The sequence below is a fragment of the Octopus sinensis genome, unplaced genomic scaffold, assembly GCF_006345805.1.
Source record: "Octopus sinensis unplaced genomic scaffold, ASM634580v1 Contig15801, whole genome shotgun sequence".
Lineage (NCBI taxonomy): Eukaryota > Metazoa > Mollusca > Cephalopoda > Octopoda > Octopodidae > Octopus > Octopus sinensis.
This window is the reverse complement of record NW_021833922.1, coordinates 27,501-40,000: the sequence shown is the minus strand read 5'-3', so window position 1 is coordinate 40,000 and position 12,500 is coordinate 27,501. Positions and strand designations below refer to the sequence as shown.

At 35.7% G+C, this 12,500-nt stretch overlaps 1 protein-coding gene across 1 annotated transcript in view; it reads right to left on the bottom strand.

The window, feature by feature from the left end:
• Positions 1–5,550: 5,550 nt before the first annotated feature.
• Positions 5,551–12,500, bottom strand: part of LOC118761625 — a 12,123-nt gene continuing 5,173 nt past the window's right edge. Inside the window, exons 2-3 of the mRNA XM_036499704.1 lie at positions 7,643–7,822; positions 5,551–6,478 (exon numbers count right to left, since the gene is read on the bottom strand). Coding sequence (XP_036355597.1) covers positions 6,307–6,478; positions 7,643–7,822 — 352 coding nt within the window. The 3' untranslated portion in view covers positions 5,551–6,306. The remainder of the gene's footprint in view (positions 6,479–7,642; positions 7,823–12,500) is intronic.

Genomic DNA, 12,500 nt, shown 5'->3' with positions numbered 1-12,500 from the left:
AATGACGAGAAAGATGATGATGATAATGATGACGATGACGGCAACAATGACGATGATGATGACGATGATGATGATGATGATATACAAATGTGTGTATGTGTTTGTGTGGACGTATGCATGCCTGTATGCATGTATGTGTGTGTGTGTGTGTGCGTTTGTGCAGCACACATATAACATACATCGTCATGAGTTAGATCGTTAATTTATCCTCATCTCTATCATTTTATCATCATGAGATATATTTGCTCCAAGCTTTTAAAAGCATCTCCAGACCTTTAACAGAAATAAAAGCTTGAACTCATTAAAAATGAATCAGTTCAGAATACAAGAAACTGAACATTAGATGTTAAGTGCCTGAAACCTACCTCGCTAGTGTCATAACGACCTCGCCTGATTTATCTCTTGACATAAAAAATTTTTGACACAAATTAACCCAACTGAAGACTCTCGTTCAAAATTTATTTAATTTAATAGGCACAGGAGTGGCTGTGTGGTAAGTAGCTTGCTTACCAACCACATGGCTCCGGGTTCAGTCCCACTGCGTGGCATCTTGGGCAAGTGTCTTCTGCTATTGCCTCGGGCCGACCAAAGCCTTGTGAGTGGATTTGGTAGACGGAAACTGAAAGAAGCCTATCGTATATATGTATATATATATATATGTATGTGTGTGTATATGTGTGTGTGTGTGTGTTTGTCCCTCTAGCATTGCTTGACAACCGATGCTGGTGTGTTTACGTTCCCGTCACTTAGCGGTTCGGCAAAAGAGACCGATAGAATAAGTACTGGGCTTACAAAGAATAAAACCCGGGGTTGATTTGCTCGACTAAAGGCAGTGCTCCAGCATGGCTGCAGTTAAATGACTGAAACAAGTAAAAGAATAAAAGAGTAAAGAGAATTGTTGATATTAGTATGAACAAGATTTTGAATCCGTTGCAGTTCAAGTTCCGGAGGTAAATATCTCTGTGGTCTGGTGTCATGATAACCTCATTCTATCTAATTCTTAGCACTATTCTTTTGACATGAAGGAGCTCAGCTGAAATCCAACCCTGGCAATTTAGTAAATGTATGAGAAAAGCCATTGATATCATTACAAATAAGGCATGAAATTCTTATTGTCTCATATGAAGAGCAATTTTAAATAAAAGACATTTTGTTTCATTTAAAAGCATTATGGAACTTAATGGTTTACAATATTTGCTTATTTGAGGAAGATAAATCAACAGATTCATGGATAATGTTATATTCTAGCTGCTCTTTATCATAACTTAATGAAGCAGAAATAAAATATTTTTTTCAGAAAAAATGAGAAATAATGTTTCATAAAACCCATTTGAATAATAATTATTATTATTATAATAAATCTCTGAGCGAGGTATAATCAGTAGCTGCAACACATTGTGAAGTATATTTGCCACTTAAATGTGGCTAACCCCTAAGAGTGGATGCTACTGTAGCTTGTAGCACCAGGATTATTATTATCTTTTCTACTATAGGTACAAGGCCTGAAATTTGTGGGGAGGTGGGGGGGGGACTAACGGATTACCTCAGTGCTTAACTGGTACTTATTCTATCAACCCCAGAAGTATGAAATGCAAAGTTAACATTGGCGGAAATTGAACTCAGAACACAAGCTGGAAGAAATGCTAATAAGCATTTGGTCTGGAGTGCTAACCAGTCAGCCAGCTTGCTGCCTTAATAATAATATCACCATGTTACGCACACATGGTTGTGATGCAGGTGCCTGGTGTCCCCTTATCAGATGGGTAATCATTATAGGTGTATTGAGCTTTGTATATTTTACTTGATCAAGTGGTTGGTATGTAAATTTATAAATGTAGAAGAATGTATTTCATTTTTCATTTCATCTAGTTTCAGCTCACGAGCTGTGGCCATGCTGGGGCACCGCCATTTGGTGTTGCTACATGATTTTACTTCACGAATGCTTTTTAGCAATTGACATTTGGTGCATGAGAGAGTTCGATGCAGCTGCCCTCATCTGCACCTCCTGCCATGAAGTTGGTTCATCTGGGACACCTGACATCTGAAGACATCTGCATCCACCCCATGAAGGTCTCTCAGGTCCTTCGGGAGGATATTGAAGGCTGTGGACCTCTGAAGCCCAGGCTATTGCAGTATCTTGTCCTACATCTTGATGTCAAATTTGGAGTCCTGTGTGTGGTTATTAATTATGTTCCTCTAGTTTCCTCTTGCATTGCCTCCATCCATTCAGATTATTAAACAGTGTATGTATGTATGTATGTATGTATGTATACATGTATGTAATTATGTGTGTATGTATGTATGTATGTATGTAATTATGTGTGTATGTATGTATGTATGTGTGTATGTATGTATGTTTGTATGTATGTATGTGTGTATGTATGTATGTGTGTATGTATGTATGTGTGTGTGTATGTATGTATGTATGTATGTTGTATGTATGTATGTAGGTATGTTTGTATGTATGTATGTATGTATGTAGGTATGTTTGTATGTATGTATATATGTATGTATGTATGTGTGTGTGTGTGTATGTATGTATGTATAAATATATGTATGTATGTGTGTATGTATGAATGTAGACTGTTCCCAGGATTAAGCTTAACATTTGACACTTGATCAACACATTTGACACTTGATCAACACATTTGACACTTGATCAACACATTTGACACTTGATCAACACTTATATTCACTACCTCTGTTTAAATGTCAAAAACATTACCAAATATGACAGGCCCCTAAAGAATGTCGGAGGAACAACTAAATGGGATTATACCAACCAAGATGAAGACACCTAATCCAGATACATCCATGTATAATAGTATAATAACAATATTAATAATACCTCATCTCAGACATTCAAATAAAAATGTTTTGTACACTGAAATTAAAGGTGACTTCAGGTGGATCGGTAACAAAAGGGTTACACAGGCAAACAGGATGCTTTCCGTAATTATCTTTACAATTTTTTTAGGTGTGAACATTTCTCTTCATCCTTCCATCAACTAAGTTTAAATATTTATAATATACTTAGTAAGTATTAATAATATACTTGAGTATTGATAATATGTGGAGGCGCGTGGCTTAGTGGTTAGGGTGTCAGCATCATGATCGTAAGATTGTGGTTTCCATTTCTGGACCGGGCGACGCGTTGTGTTCTTGAGCAAAACACTTCATTTCACGTTGCTCCAGTCCGCTCAGCTGGCAAAAATGAGTAACACTGCGATGGACTGGCGTCCCGTCCAGCTGGGAATCATGTACGCCATAGAAACCGGGAAACCGAGCCCATGAGCCTGGCTAGGCTTTAAAAGGGCTCACTTATTTTATTTTATTAATAATATAAAGTATATTATTAATATATGTATTAATAATATACTTTATACAAGAATCTTTTGTTAATTTTATTTTCCAAACACAATATTACTAATGTATTACTTAGTATTTTACTAAGATATTTCTGTATTTTTCAATAACTTTAAAATTAATTGTATCATATCAAAGGCAGTGTAATTAATTAGGAATATAATGATGTAAAAGTTGCGTTTATCAATTTGTGTTGCAAGATTCCTGATGTTAAATCGTGTGTTGAAACAGATATTATTGTATTCTTGGATGTCCTCAACACTAGTGGCTCTCAACCAGTGTCTCTATGACCTCTAGGAGCCCATATTAGATTTTTGGGGTCCACACAAGCAAAATAGTAAACTAGGGATCCGCAAATAGTATTTTAAGGTTCTGTGAAAACATTTTGCTTTACAGGTATTTACTGCAAGAAACAACTAGGCTTCTTTCTCTAACATTTTACATGGTTCAACCTAGAGTAGCATAATACAGTTGTAGATTTAAGAGATGAGGAATTATGTACATTATTTATATTATTTACATTATTTACATTTGATGGATATTTGTTCTCATCTTGTTTGTTGTTAGCACAACGTTTCAGCTGATATACCCTCTAGCCTTCATCAGGTGTCTTGGGGAAATTTTGAACCTGGATTCTCATTCCTATTGATGTTATTATTATTATTATTATTATTATTATTATTGATCAGGTCACTGCTTGGAATCGAACTTGGAATCTTGGGGTTAGTAGCCTGTGCTCTTAATCACTACGCCATATACCCGTGGGCATATGGCGTAGTGGTTAAAAGTGCAGGCTACTAACCCCAAGATTCCAAGTTCGATTCAAACGCAGTGACCTGATCAATAATGATAATAATAATAATAATAATAATAATAATAACAACAACATCGGAAAATACCTTAGAAATGAGAACCAAGGTTAGAGGGTATATCAGCTGAAACGTTGTGCTAACAACAAACAAGATGAGGACAAATATCTGTCAAATGTAAATAATGTAAATAATCTAGATTAGCATGTCTGAAGACAAGTTAGTGTGCCAACTTGGTCAGCACTGTCTGGCATGTTTCTTCTGCTCAACCCCCAAGCCTCGCAGCAGAACTTAGCTCAATGTGGTGCCAGCACTTGCAGCTGGCACTCAGCTTGATAACAACTGCCTGTGCTTGGGTCTTTTCCAGAGACTTGGTCTCCAGATCTGTGAACCTCATAAATGCCGCCGCAGATCTACAGCGGATTCTTTCAGCCTCCACTCACTGTCCTGCTGCCAAAGTGCTGGCTGCCTTCCATGCTGTGCTACCCTTAACAAGATCATAAAGCATGGTCTAGATGCTGCAGATTTATACAAGTTAATGTGGGGAAAAACAAAATAGAAATTTTAAAAGAAATATTTATAACACTAGATTTTAAATATCAAATGGCTAGGTGGCGGCGGGCACCAGAATAAAAATAGTTATCAAAGGGGGCCCATGCAAGTAAAATAGTAAATTGAGGATCCACAAGGAGTACTTTAACCCTTTCGTTACCAACCCGGCTAAAACCGGCTTTGGCTCTGTAGTATAAATGTCTTCTTTTCATAAGTTTTCATTTAAAATCTTCCACTAAATCTTAGTCACAATTTATGTTCTTAACACTAGCTGAATGATAACTAAGTTATTTTACTAAATTCTTTGTAATATTTAAAATAATTGAAAGAAACACAGAGCATCTCAAAATAAATACGGTAGCAAAAGGGTTAAGGGTCCATGAAAAAATGCGACTTTGGATGTGTTTATTGCAAGAAACAGGCTGAGGTTTCTTTCTTTAACATTTTACATAATTCAACATACACCAGTTAATGTGTGAAAAACAAAATAGAAATTTAAAAGAAGGATCTATAAAACTAGTTTTTAAACATTGATTGGCTATGGAGGTCCATCAGAAAAAAACAGTAATCAAAGAGATCTGTAGATGAAATAAGGGTCGAGACTCGCTGCTCTACACTGTCTCCACATTAGTAAATGTATCCGTTTCCTTGCCACTTCAATGCATGTCTCTGTATTTGTGGGTGTTTGTAATATTCACTTTTTTCCCGATAGTTTGCTAAAACAGTGATCAATAACACAAACAGATGTGTACATACAGTTGACACACAGAAAATGAAAATAAACATTTTGTTGTAAGAAAAATCATTTTGTATTTAATCAAAATATTGTTTTAGTAAAATTATTTGTTAAAAATCATCTGAAGTTTGGGTGTGTTTTTTTCATTCATTTTTTTTTTTTTTTGCTTTAAAGTTCGTTTTAACAATTAACAAAAAGTTAGTTTCTTTCTTATACGTGGAGAAAATTTTCGAAATAGTTATTAAAAGATGGCATGAAACTGCACAAGAAATGTTAATTTACCAGCAGAGTGTGTCCTTCATTAAATTAAATGACCTTGAAAATGTTTGACATGTTCTTCCTTGATAGGGATACAAATTTATGAAAATGCTGGCCATTTCGTCTCCACTGGAGTGAATTTAAGTCATGAGAGGGTCAAAAGCAACTGTTAAAGCAGTTTCTAAACAGAAAATTATTTCGTTTTTAAAAAAATCTTTTTAAATAAAATTTTGTTTTGTTTAGCAAACAATTATTGCTACATGGTTTTTCTTAGAATTTCCATTAATCTTTCAAACTGCAAATCTCTTAAATTTGGAACAGTCTGAACCTGATATCAATAAACTGAAAGAACTAACGATGTTTAAATTCACCGATATAAAGGAAAGATCAGGAACCACAAAAGACTATAACAGAGCAATATATCTCTTAATATGTAATCAGTCCAAAGTTAGGTTACACGCACACACACACTAACACACAAGGAGTTGGTTTAAATAAATAAATAAATTTATAAATAAATAGATAAATAAATAGTTCAATAAATATATATATAAATAAATAAAACAGTCCAATAGTTCGAGAGATCTAGTTGAAGAGCAAGTCATTGTACTGACTAAGCAAACTAACAATGCTGGTGTTGTAGTTAATGGTCGTCCTCACAACTCGCTTCTTGTCAGCACGTTCGAAGTTTGATTTGACCATTTCGTAATATTCACCATCACTTAGAGTTATGGATCGAAGGTGTGGGCAACGCAGTCTGAAAAAGAGAGACAGAGAGAAAGAGAGACCATCCATGAATATGACAGTGGGAAATTTCCTTAACAATAAATTCTTCATTTATTGAAGTTCGAGTTTGTTAGTTCTATAAGGATTCTTGCCAACATTCATATTAAACCTTTCGTAACTATTTATTTTGAGATGTTCTGTATTTCCTTCAATTACTTTAAATATAACAAAGAATTGTGGAGGCACAATGGCCTAGTGGTCGCAGGATCGCGGTTTCAATTCCCAGACCGGGCGTTGTGAGAGTTTATTGAGCGAAAACACCTAAAAGCTCCATGAGGCTCCGGCAGGGGGTGGTGATCCCTGCTGTACTCTTTCACCACTCTTTCTTCTGTTGGCCTGCTCGCTTAGCCAGCGGGGTGGCAACATTCGAAGGCTAAAAAAACAATGCGAACGCATCGTGACCAGCGATGTGTACCAACATCTGATGGTCTGGTCGGTCACGTGATCATGTGATAACAAAAAATTTAGTAAAATAAATGCATTTCAGACAAACAAGATTAATGGTTTCAAAAATTATACTCGTAATCTTTGCAGTAATAATTTCCGCAAACATCCTAACTCTGCGTTCGTATGATAAGTGCCTCAAGTAGATCCTTTGAGAATCAAGTTTCTTGCTCTCTACTTAAGTACACTTTATCCAAGCCTAGTACAGTCCTTATAAGTGACCCACAGTCATGTAAACAGGATTGTAGATATGATAAATAAACAGAAACACATCTTATCACTCTCTTTTACTCTTTTATTTGTTTCAGTCATTTGACTGTGGCCATGCTGGAGCACCGCCTTTAGTCAAGCAAATCATAGACCAACTTCCAGCCATAAAGTGACAACAGAACTGATAGAAAATAAATTAAAGCAGTGCTCTCCAGCAGGGACATAGCCAGGTTTTAAAGTTTTTTTTTTGGTGGGGGGACATAAAAAAAAAGGGCACCATGACACATACCAAGCAATTTTTAACTCATTAATTATACATTCTACAAAAGGTGTCAATTTTGAAAAACGTGCTCAGTGGGGGTGGTCACTTTCCTGATTCCTCTATTACTTACACCACTGCTCTCCATTAACAGAATATATATATATATATATATATATATATATATATATATATAAAAGAAGAATGAGATGCAAAACTTACCGAATATGATCCACAAATTTGTTACTTTTATCACTGAAGCGGATGGTGTCAGGATCCCACTGGATTTCCAGCCGATCCATATAAGCACAATGTTGAGCAAAAGCTTCTATAATTTGATCAATGTGCACACGGGTATTGATGCGTAGAAACCAACCATTTGCTGTTCCTAGTCGACAAATTCTGAATAAAAGAGGAAATACAAATGAAATAAGATGTGACTAATTAATGCATGAATAAATAACAATGTGAATTTTCATCAGAAAAAAACAGATGAGTAAAATGCTGTTCAAAAGGTCTGTGTTGCTGGGTGAGAGGTTGTGAGAAAATGAGAGAAGTTTGAGGTTTGGCTTGTTGGCTGAAATTTCAGTTTGTTGAGACGTCTATTTTAAAGAAGATATCATCATCATCATCATCATCACTATCACCATCACCATCATCATCATCATCATCATCATCATCACCATCACCAACACCATCATCACCATCATCACCACCACCTCAAATCCTATTTAAGTTAATTTTGCTTTTCATCCTTCTAAGGTCGATAAAAATAAAAATACCAATCAAGTACTGGGACCAGTTTAACCCTTTTAGCATTTAAAACAGGCCATATCCGGCCCAAATTTTCAACCTGTTTAATGCTCAAACTGGTTAGATCTGGACTCTCACGCCTACTTTACAATGTCATTATAAAAACAATCACATCATCAAAATCTCAAAGTTACAACATAATGCATGATTAATTCAAACCAATGCAAATAAGAAGGCATACATTTGACAGGGTAATCTGAATGCTAAACGGTTAATTCATTGTCCTATTCTTCCTAAATTTTAGACTTTGTACAGAGTTGGCCAAAACCCATTTAATTCCAAGATTAACGCAAAGGATTATTTTATATGAGACTTCACTAATAAATAGACAAATGTTGCAAAAAAAAAACGGTGATTTTAACTCACAGCATTCAATTATTAAACATAATTGGAATGAATAAATAAAATTAAATATTAAGTATTTATGGAATTTTGATTTACTGTTGGGTGACTTTTGGCCAAACCTGTATTTATGAGAGAAATCATTATTATTAAAATAATAATGTGAAGTACAATGGAATGGTAGAAATAGCAGCGTGGCACACTAAATTCTTTGCATTAATTAGTGAGAGCCTTTCAACCCTCTTGGTGTTGACTTAAACTTTTAACAAAACAGAGTCAATAAAATTATTAAAATAAAGGGGCTGTGGGAAAATTCATTCAACACTGCTCCTTCCTCTCCCTTAATATGTGGTCCAGTACTGCTGTAAGAAATTATTGTTAGAATTGACCAATAGCCAAGGGCTGGATTTTGGGATACAGTTATGCCACATTCCCATCAACATCCATCAGTTAGTTGCCTATAAACCTTCAATTTGCTACTGTTAAGCTTTAAAAGATAACAGTAGATGCAGCACAAAGTTTTGTCAGTGAACAGGTCGCGGTCTCAAAGTGTCGGAAATACTTTGACAAATTAAATTTAAATGGTTTTAATGGCTTATAAACACCTTCCACGCTGCAATTGTTTTCGTTCCAGCACACGATCTCAGATCAAGTCACTTGCTATGCAAGTACATCTCTGTAAATTAGATTTATATATTTTGATAAATATGGAATTACTATGTTATGTATCAATCATCTTAAACAGTTTGTTAAAAAAGATTTCAAATGAAATAACATTGTCATATTTTGTAAGAAAAATTAATTATTTGTGAATAACAAAATTCATTTATGACTTCATTTACTAACTTCTATAGACATCTCTTTCCATCTGATATTACTCTGGTAACTGATTTTATTTTTATTTTAATTACTGACAATCATTGTTAAGGCCAAGGATAATTAACTGGTTTGATATTTATATTTAAACATATTTAAACAAAAAAAAACATCTTTATGCAATTTCAGTTTTTTCTCTCAAAAGAAAAAAAGAGAAAGGAGAGAGAAAGTGTGTGGTAATGTGTGTGTGTGTGTGTGTGTGTGTACATATGACAAGCTTCTTTCAGTTTCCATCTACCATGCGTGCATGTGTGTGTGTGTGTGCGAGAGAGAGAGAGAGAGAGAGAGAGAGAGAGAACAGCCTTAGTATATCAAAATGCTGAACAGCTGCTGTTAAACCCATTCCTAGTACAAAGGGAGGCTACTGTTGATGGCATATTGATTTCTAAACAAGCATTCAGTCACAAGTTTTAGTGGCGGACACGGTCGATTTTCTATTGCGGTTATTACTTTATTTTATCAACCTCAGATGGGTAAAAAAAAAAAGGTAAAAAAAAAAAAAAGATGACCTGGTGTTGGGTGAGAGTGGACATATTGAAAGCATAAACGAAAGATCGAACATAACATCGGCTGGATCTTTCCCTGGCCCTGAATAAGCTACTACTCGTTTGATAAAGTGACCCAGCTTATTACAAATTTTACCCATGAGAATATATGACAACAACGATACTGCCAATGAAATCAAGCATCCATTATACCTGTGGTATCCACCGTTGTAACAACTATTCATACCTGGGTGGATCAAGCCATAAAGACATATCGTTGGCCTGTGGACAAACTAGAAACTATCGGCCTTCTAGTTTATTCTTTTGTTTGTTTCAGTCATTTGACTGTGGCCATGCTGGAGCACCGCCTTTAGTCAAACAAATCGACCCCAGGACTTATTCTTTGTAAGCCTAATATTTAGTCTCTTTTGCTGAACCACTAAGTTACGGGCATATAAACACACCAACATCGGTTGTCAAGCGATGGTGGGGGTGAACAAAGACACACACATATATACATGTATATATACGATGGGCTTCTTTGAGTTTCCATCTACCAAATCCACTCACAAGGCTCTGGTCAGCCTGAGGCTATAGTAGAAGGCACATGCTCAAGGTGACATGCAGTGGGACTGAACCCAGAGCTATATGGTTAGTAAGCAAGCCACTTACCACACAGCCACTCCTGTGTCTATGTAGACATCCTTCGACTGAAAGGAAAATCTCTATTCATTCAGAACTTTACATTAAATTTTTTTAATCTTTATTCTATTAATTAATTAATTTATATATTTATTGCATACAATACTGGCAGTGCCCCAGCATGGCCTCAGCCTTGGGACTGAAACGTGCAAAAGAATAAAAGAATAATCAGCACATCTATAAACGAGCAATTTACTTCAAACATTGCCACTGTCTTCTTTGAGTTATTTCCCATATTTTGTTTAGTGGTTCCCAAAGTGGACAGTACTGCCCCCCTGGGGGTGGTGAAAAGATCCAGTGGGGCTTTGAAGAAAAATGGGGTGACCAAAACGGGGCAATGGATGTAAAAAAAATCAACATGTGGTAAGTAGTTTACTTACCAACCACATGGTTCCGGGTTCAGTCCCACTGCATGGCATCTTGGGCAAGTGTCTTCTACAAAAGCTTTGGGCCGACCAAAGCCTTATTAGTGGATTTGGTAGACAGAAATTGAAAGAAGCCTGTCGTATATATATATATATGTATGTATGTATGTGTATATGTTTGTGTGTCTGTGTTTGTCCCCCAACATCGCTTGACAACCGATGTTGGTGCGTTTACGTCCCCGTAACTTAGCAGTTTGGCAAAAGAGACCGATAGAATAAGTACTAGGCTTACAAAGAATTAGTCCTGGAGTCGATTTGCTTGATTAAAGGCAGTGCTCCAGCATGACCACAGTCAAATGACTAAAACAAGTAATAAAAAAAAGCAAATAACATAAAGTTTTAATTAGGTTTAAGTTTTATTTGTGAAATACTGTTGTTTTGAATTTGCTGCAGAAAATGGTCTGTGTCTGTTATGGTGAGTGGGGGTAGGGCACTAGGGAATGTGGCCTTAGAACCAAGGGGGCAGCAACATGAAAAGGTTTGTTATAAAATGATGAAAATTTCTTTTAAAGAACATAACAGTACAAATAAATTGATTACAAGTTGTAAAACTCAAAAAAGAAAATAAAGGAACCTACATATATGTTTCAGTCCTATAACCTAGTTGATCAGAAGTTCTTAACCTTTGGTTAAATGCTAAGAAAGGTATTGTATTCTAACAATATTGGGTAGGACTTCTTCAGGGTTAATTATGAGTTTATGGAACTTAGGTTATCATTTTTCTTTTGAAGGATGCATATAGAGTATTAATGAGTTTAAGAAGGCTAAACATAGAGGGGACAAACAAGGACAGACAAAGGGATTAAGTCGATTACATCAACCTCAGTGCAAAACTGGTACTTTATTTATCGACCCCGAAAGGATGAAAGGCAAAGTCGACCTTGGCGGAATTTGAACTCAGAACGTAACGACAGACGAAATACCGCTAAACATTTCGCCCGGCACGCTAACGTGTCTGCCAGCTCACCTACATATAGTTAAAAACTATATATAGTAAGTGTATCTAAGTGATGAGTTACATATATTCAGGAATATATATACTACAAAAGAACACCCTTGCCCAAAGTGCTGGACAGTGGGATCAAATTCAGAACCAAGTGGTTCAAAAATCAATTCTTTAATCACATAGCCAGATCTGCACCTAGGAAGCAATTTAAATATGTTTTCCTTAATAATTGTGTCTGGGCATGTCATAATACATACACACTTTTGACAAGTTGTGGTGCACCTGAGCACTGTATACAATAATTTCATTATTATTATTATAATAACACAGATAAGTGAATTCTCTGAATACCAGACAACCAACTGAGATATCATATTTTGTCATCATTGTTACCTTAAATATGTGGCTGAGACATTTAACTCCCAATAGCTGAGTTCATCTAGCTCTAACTTGTCATCATTGTTTAGATTGAGGTTAGCTTTGGTGCAAAT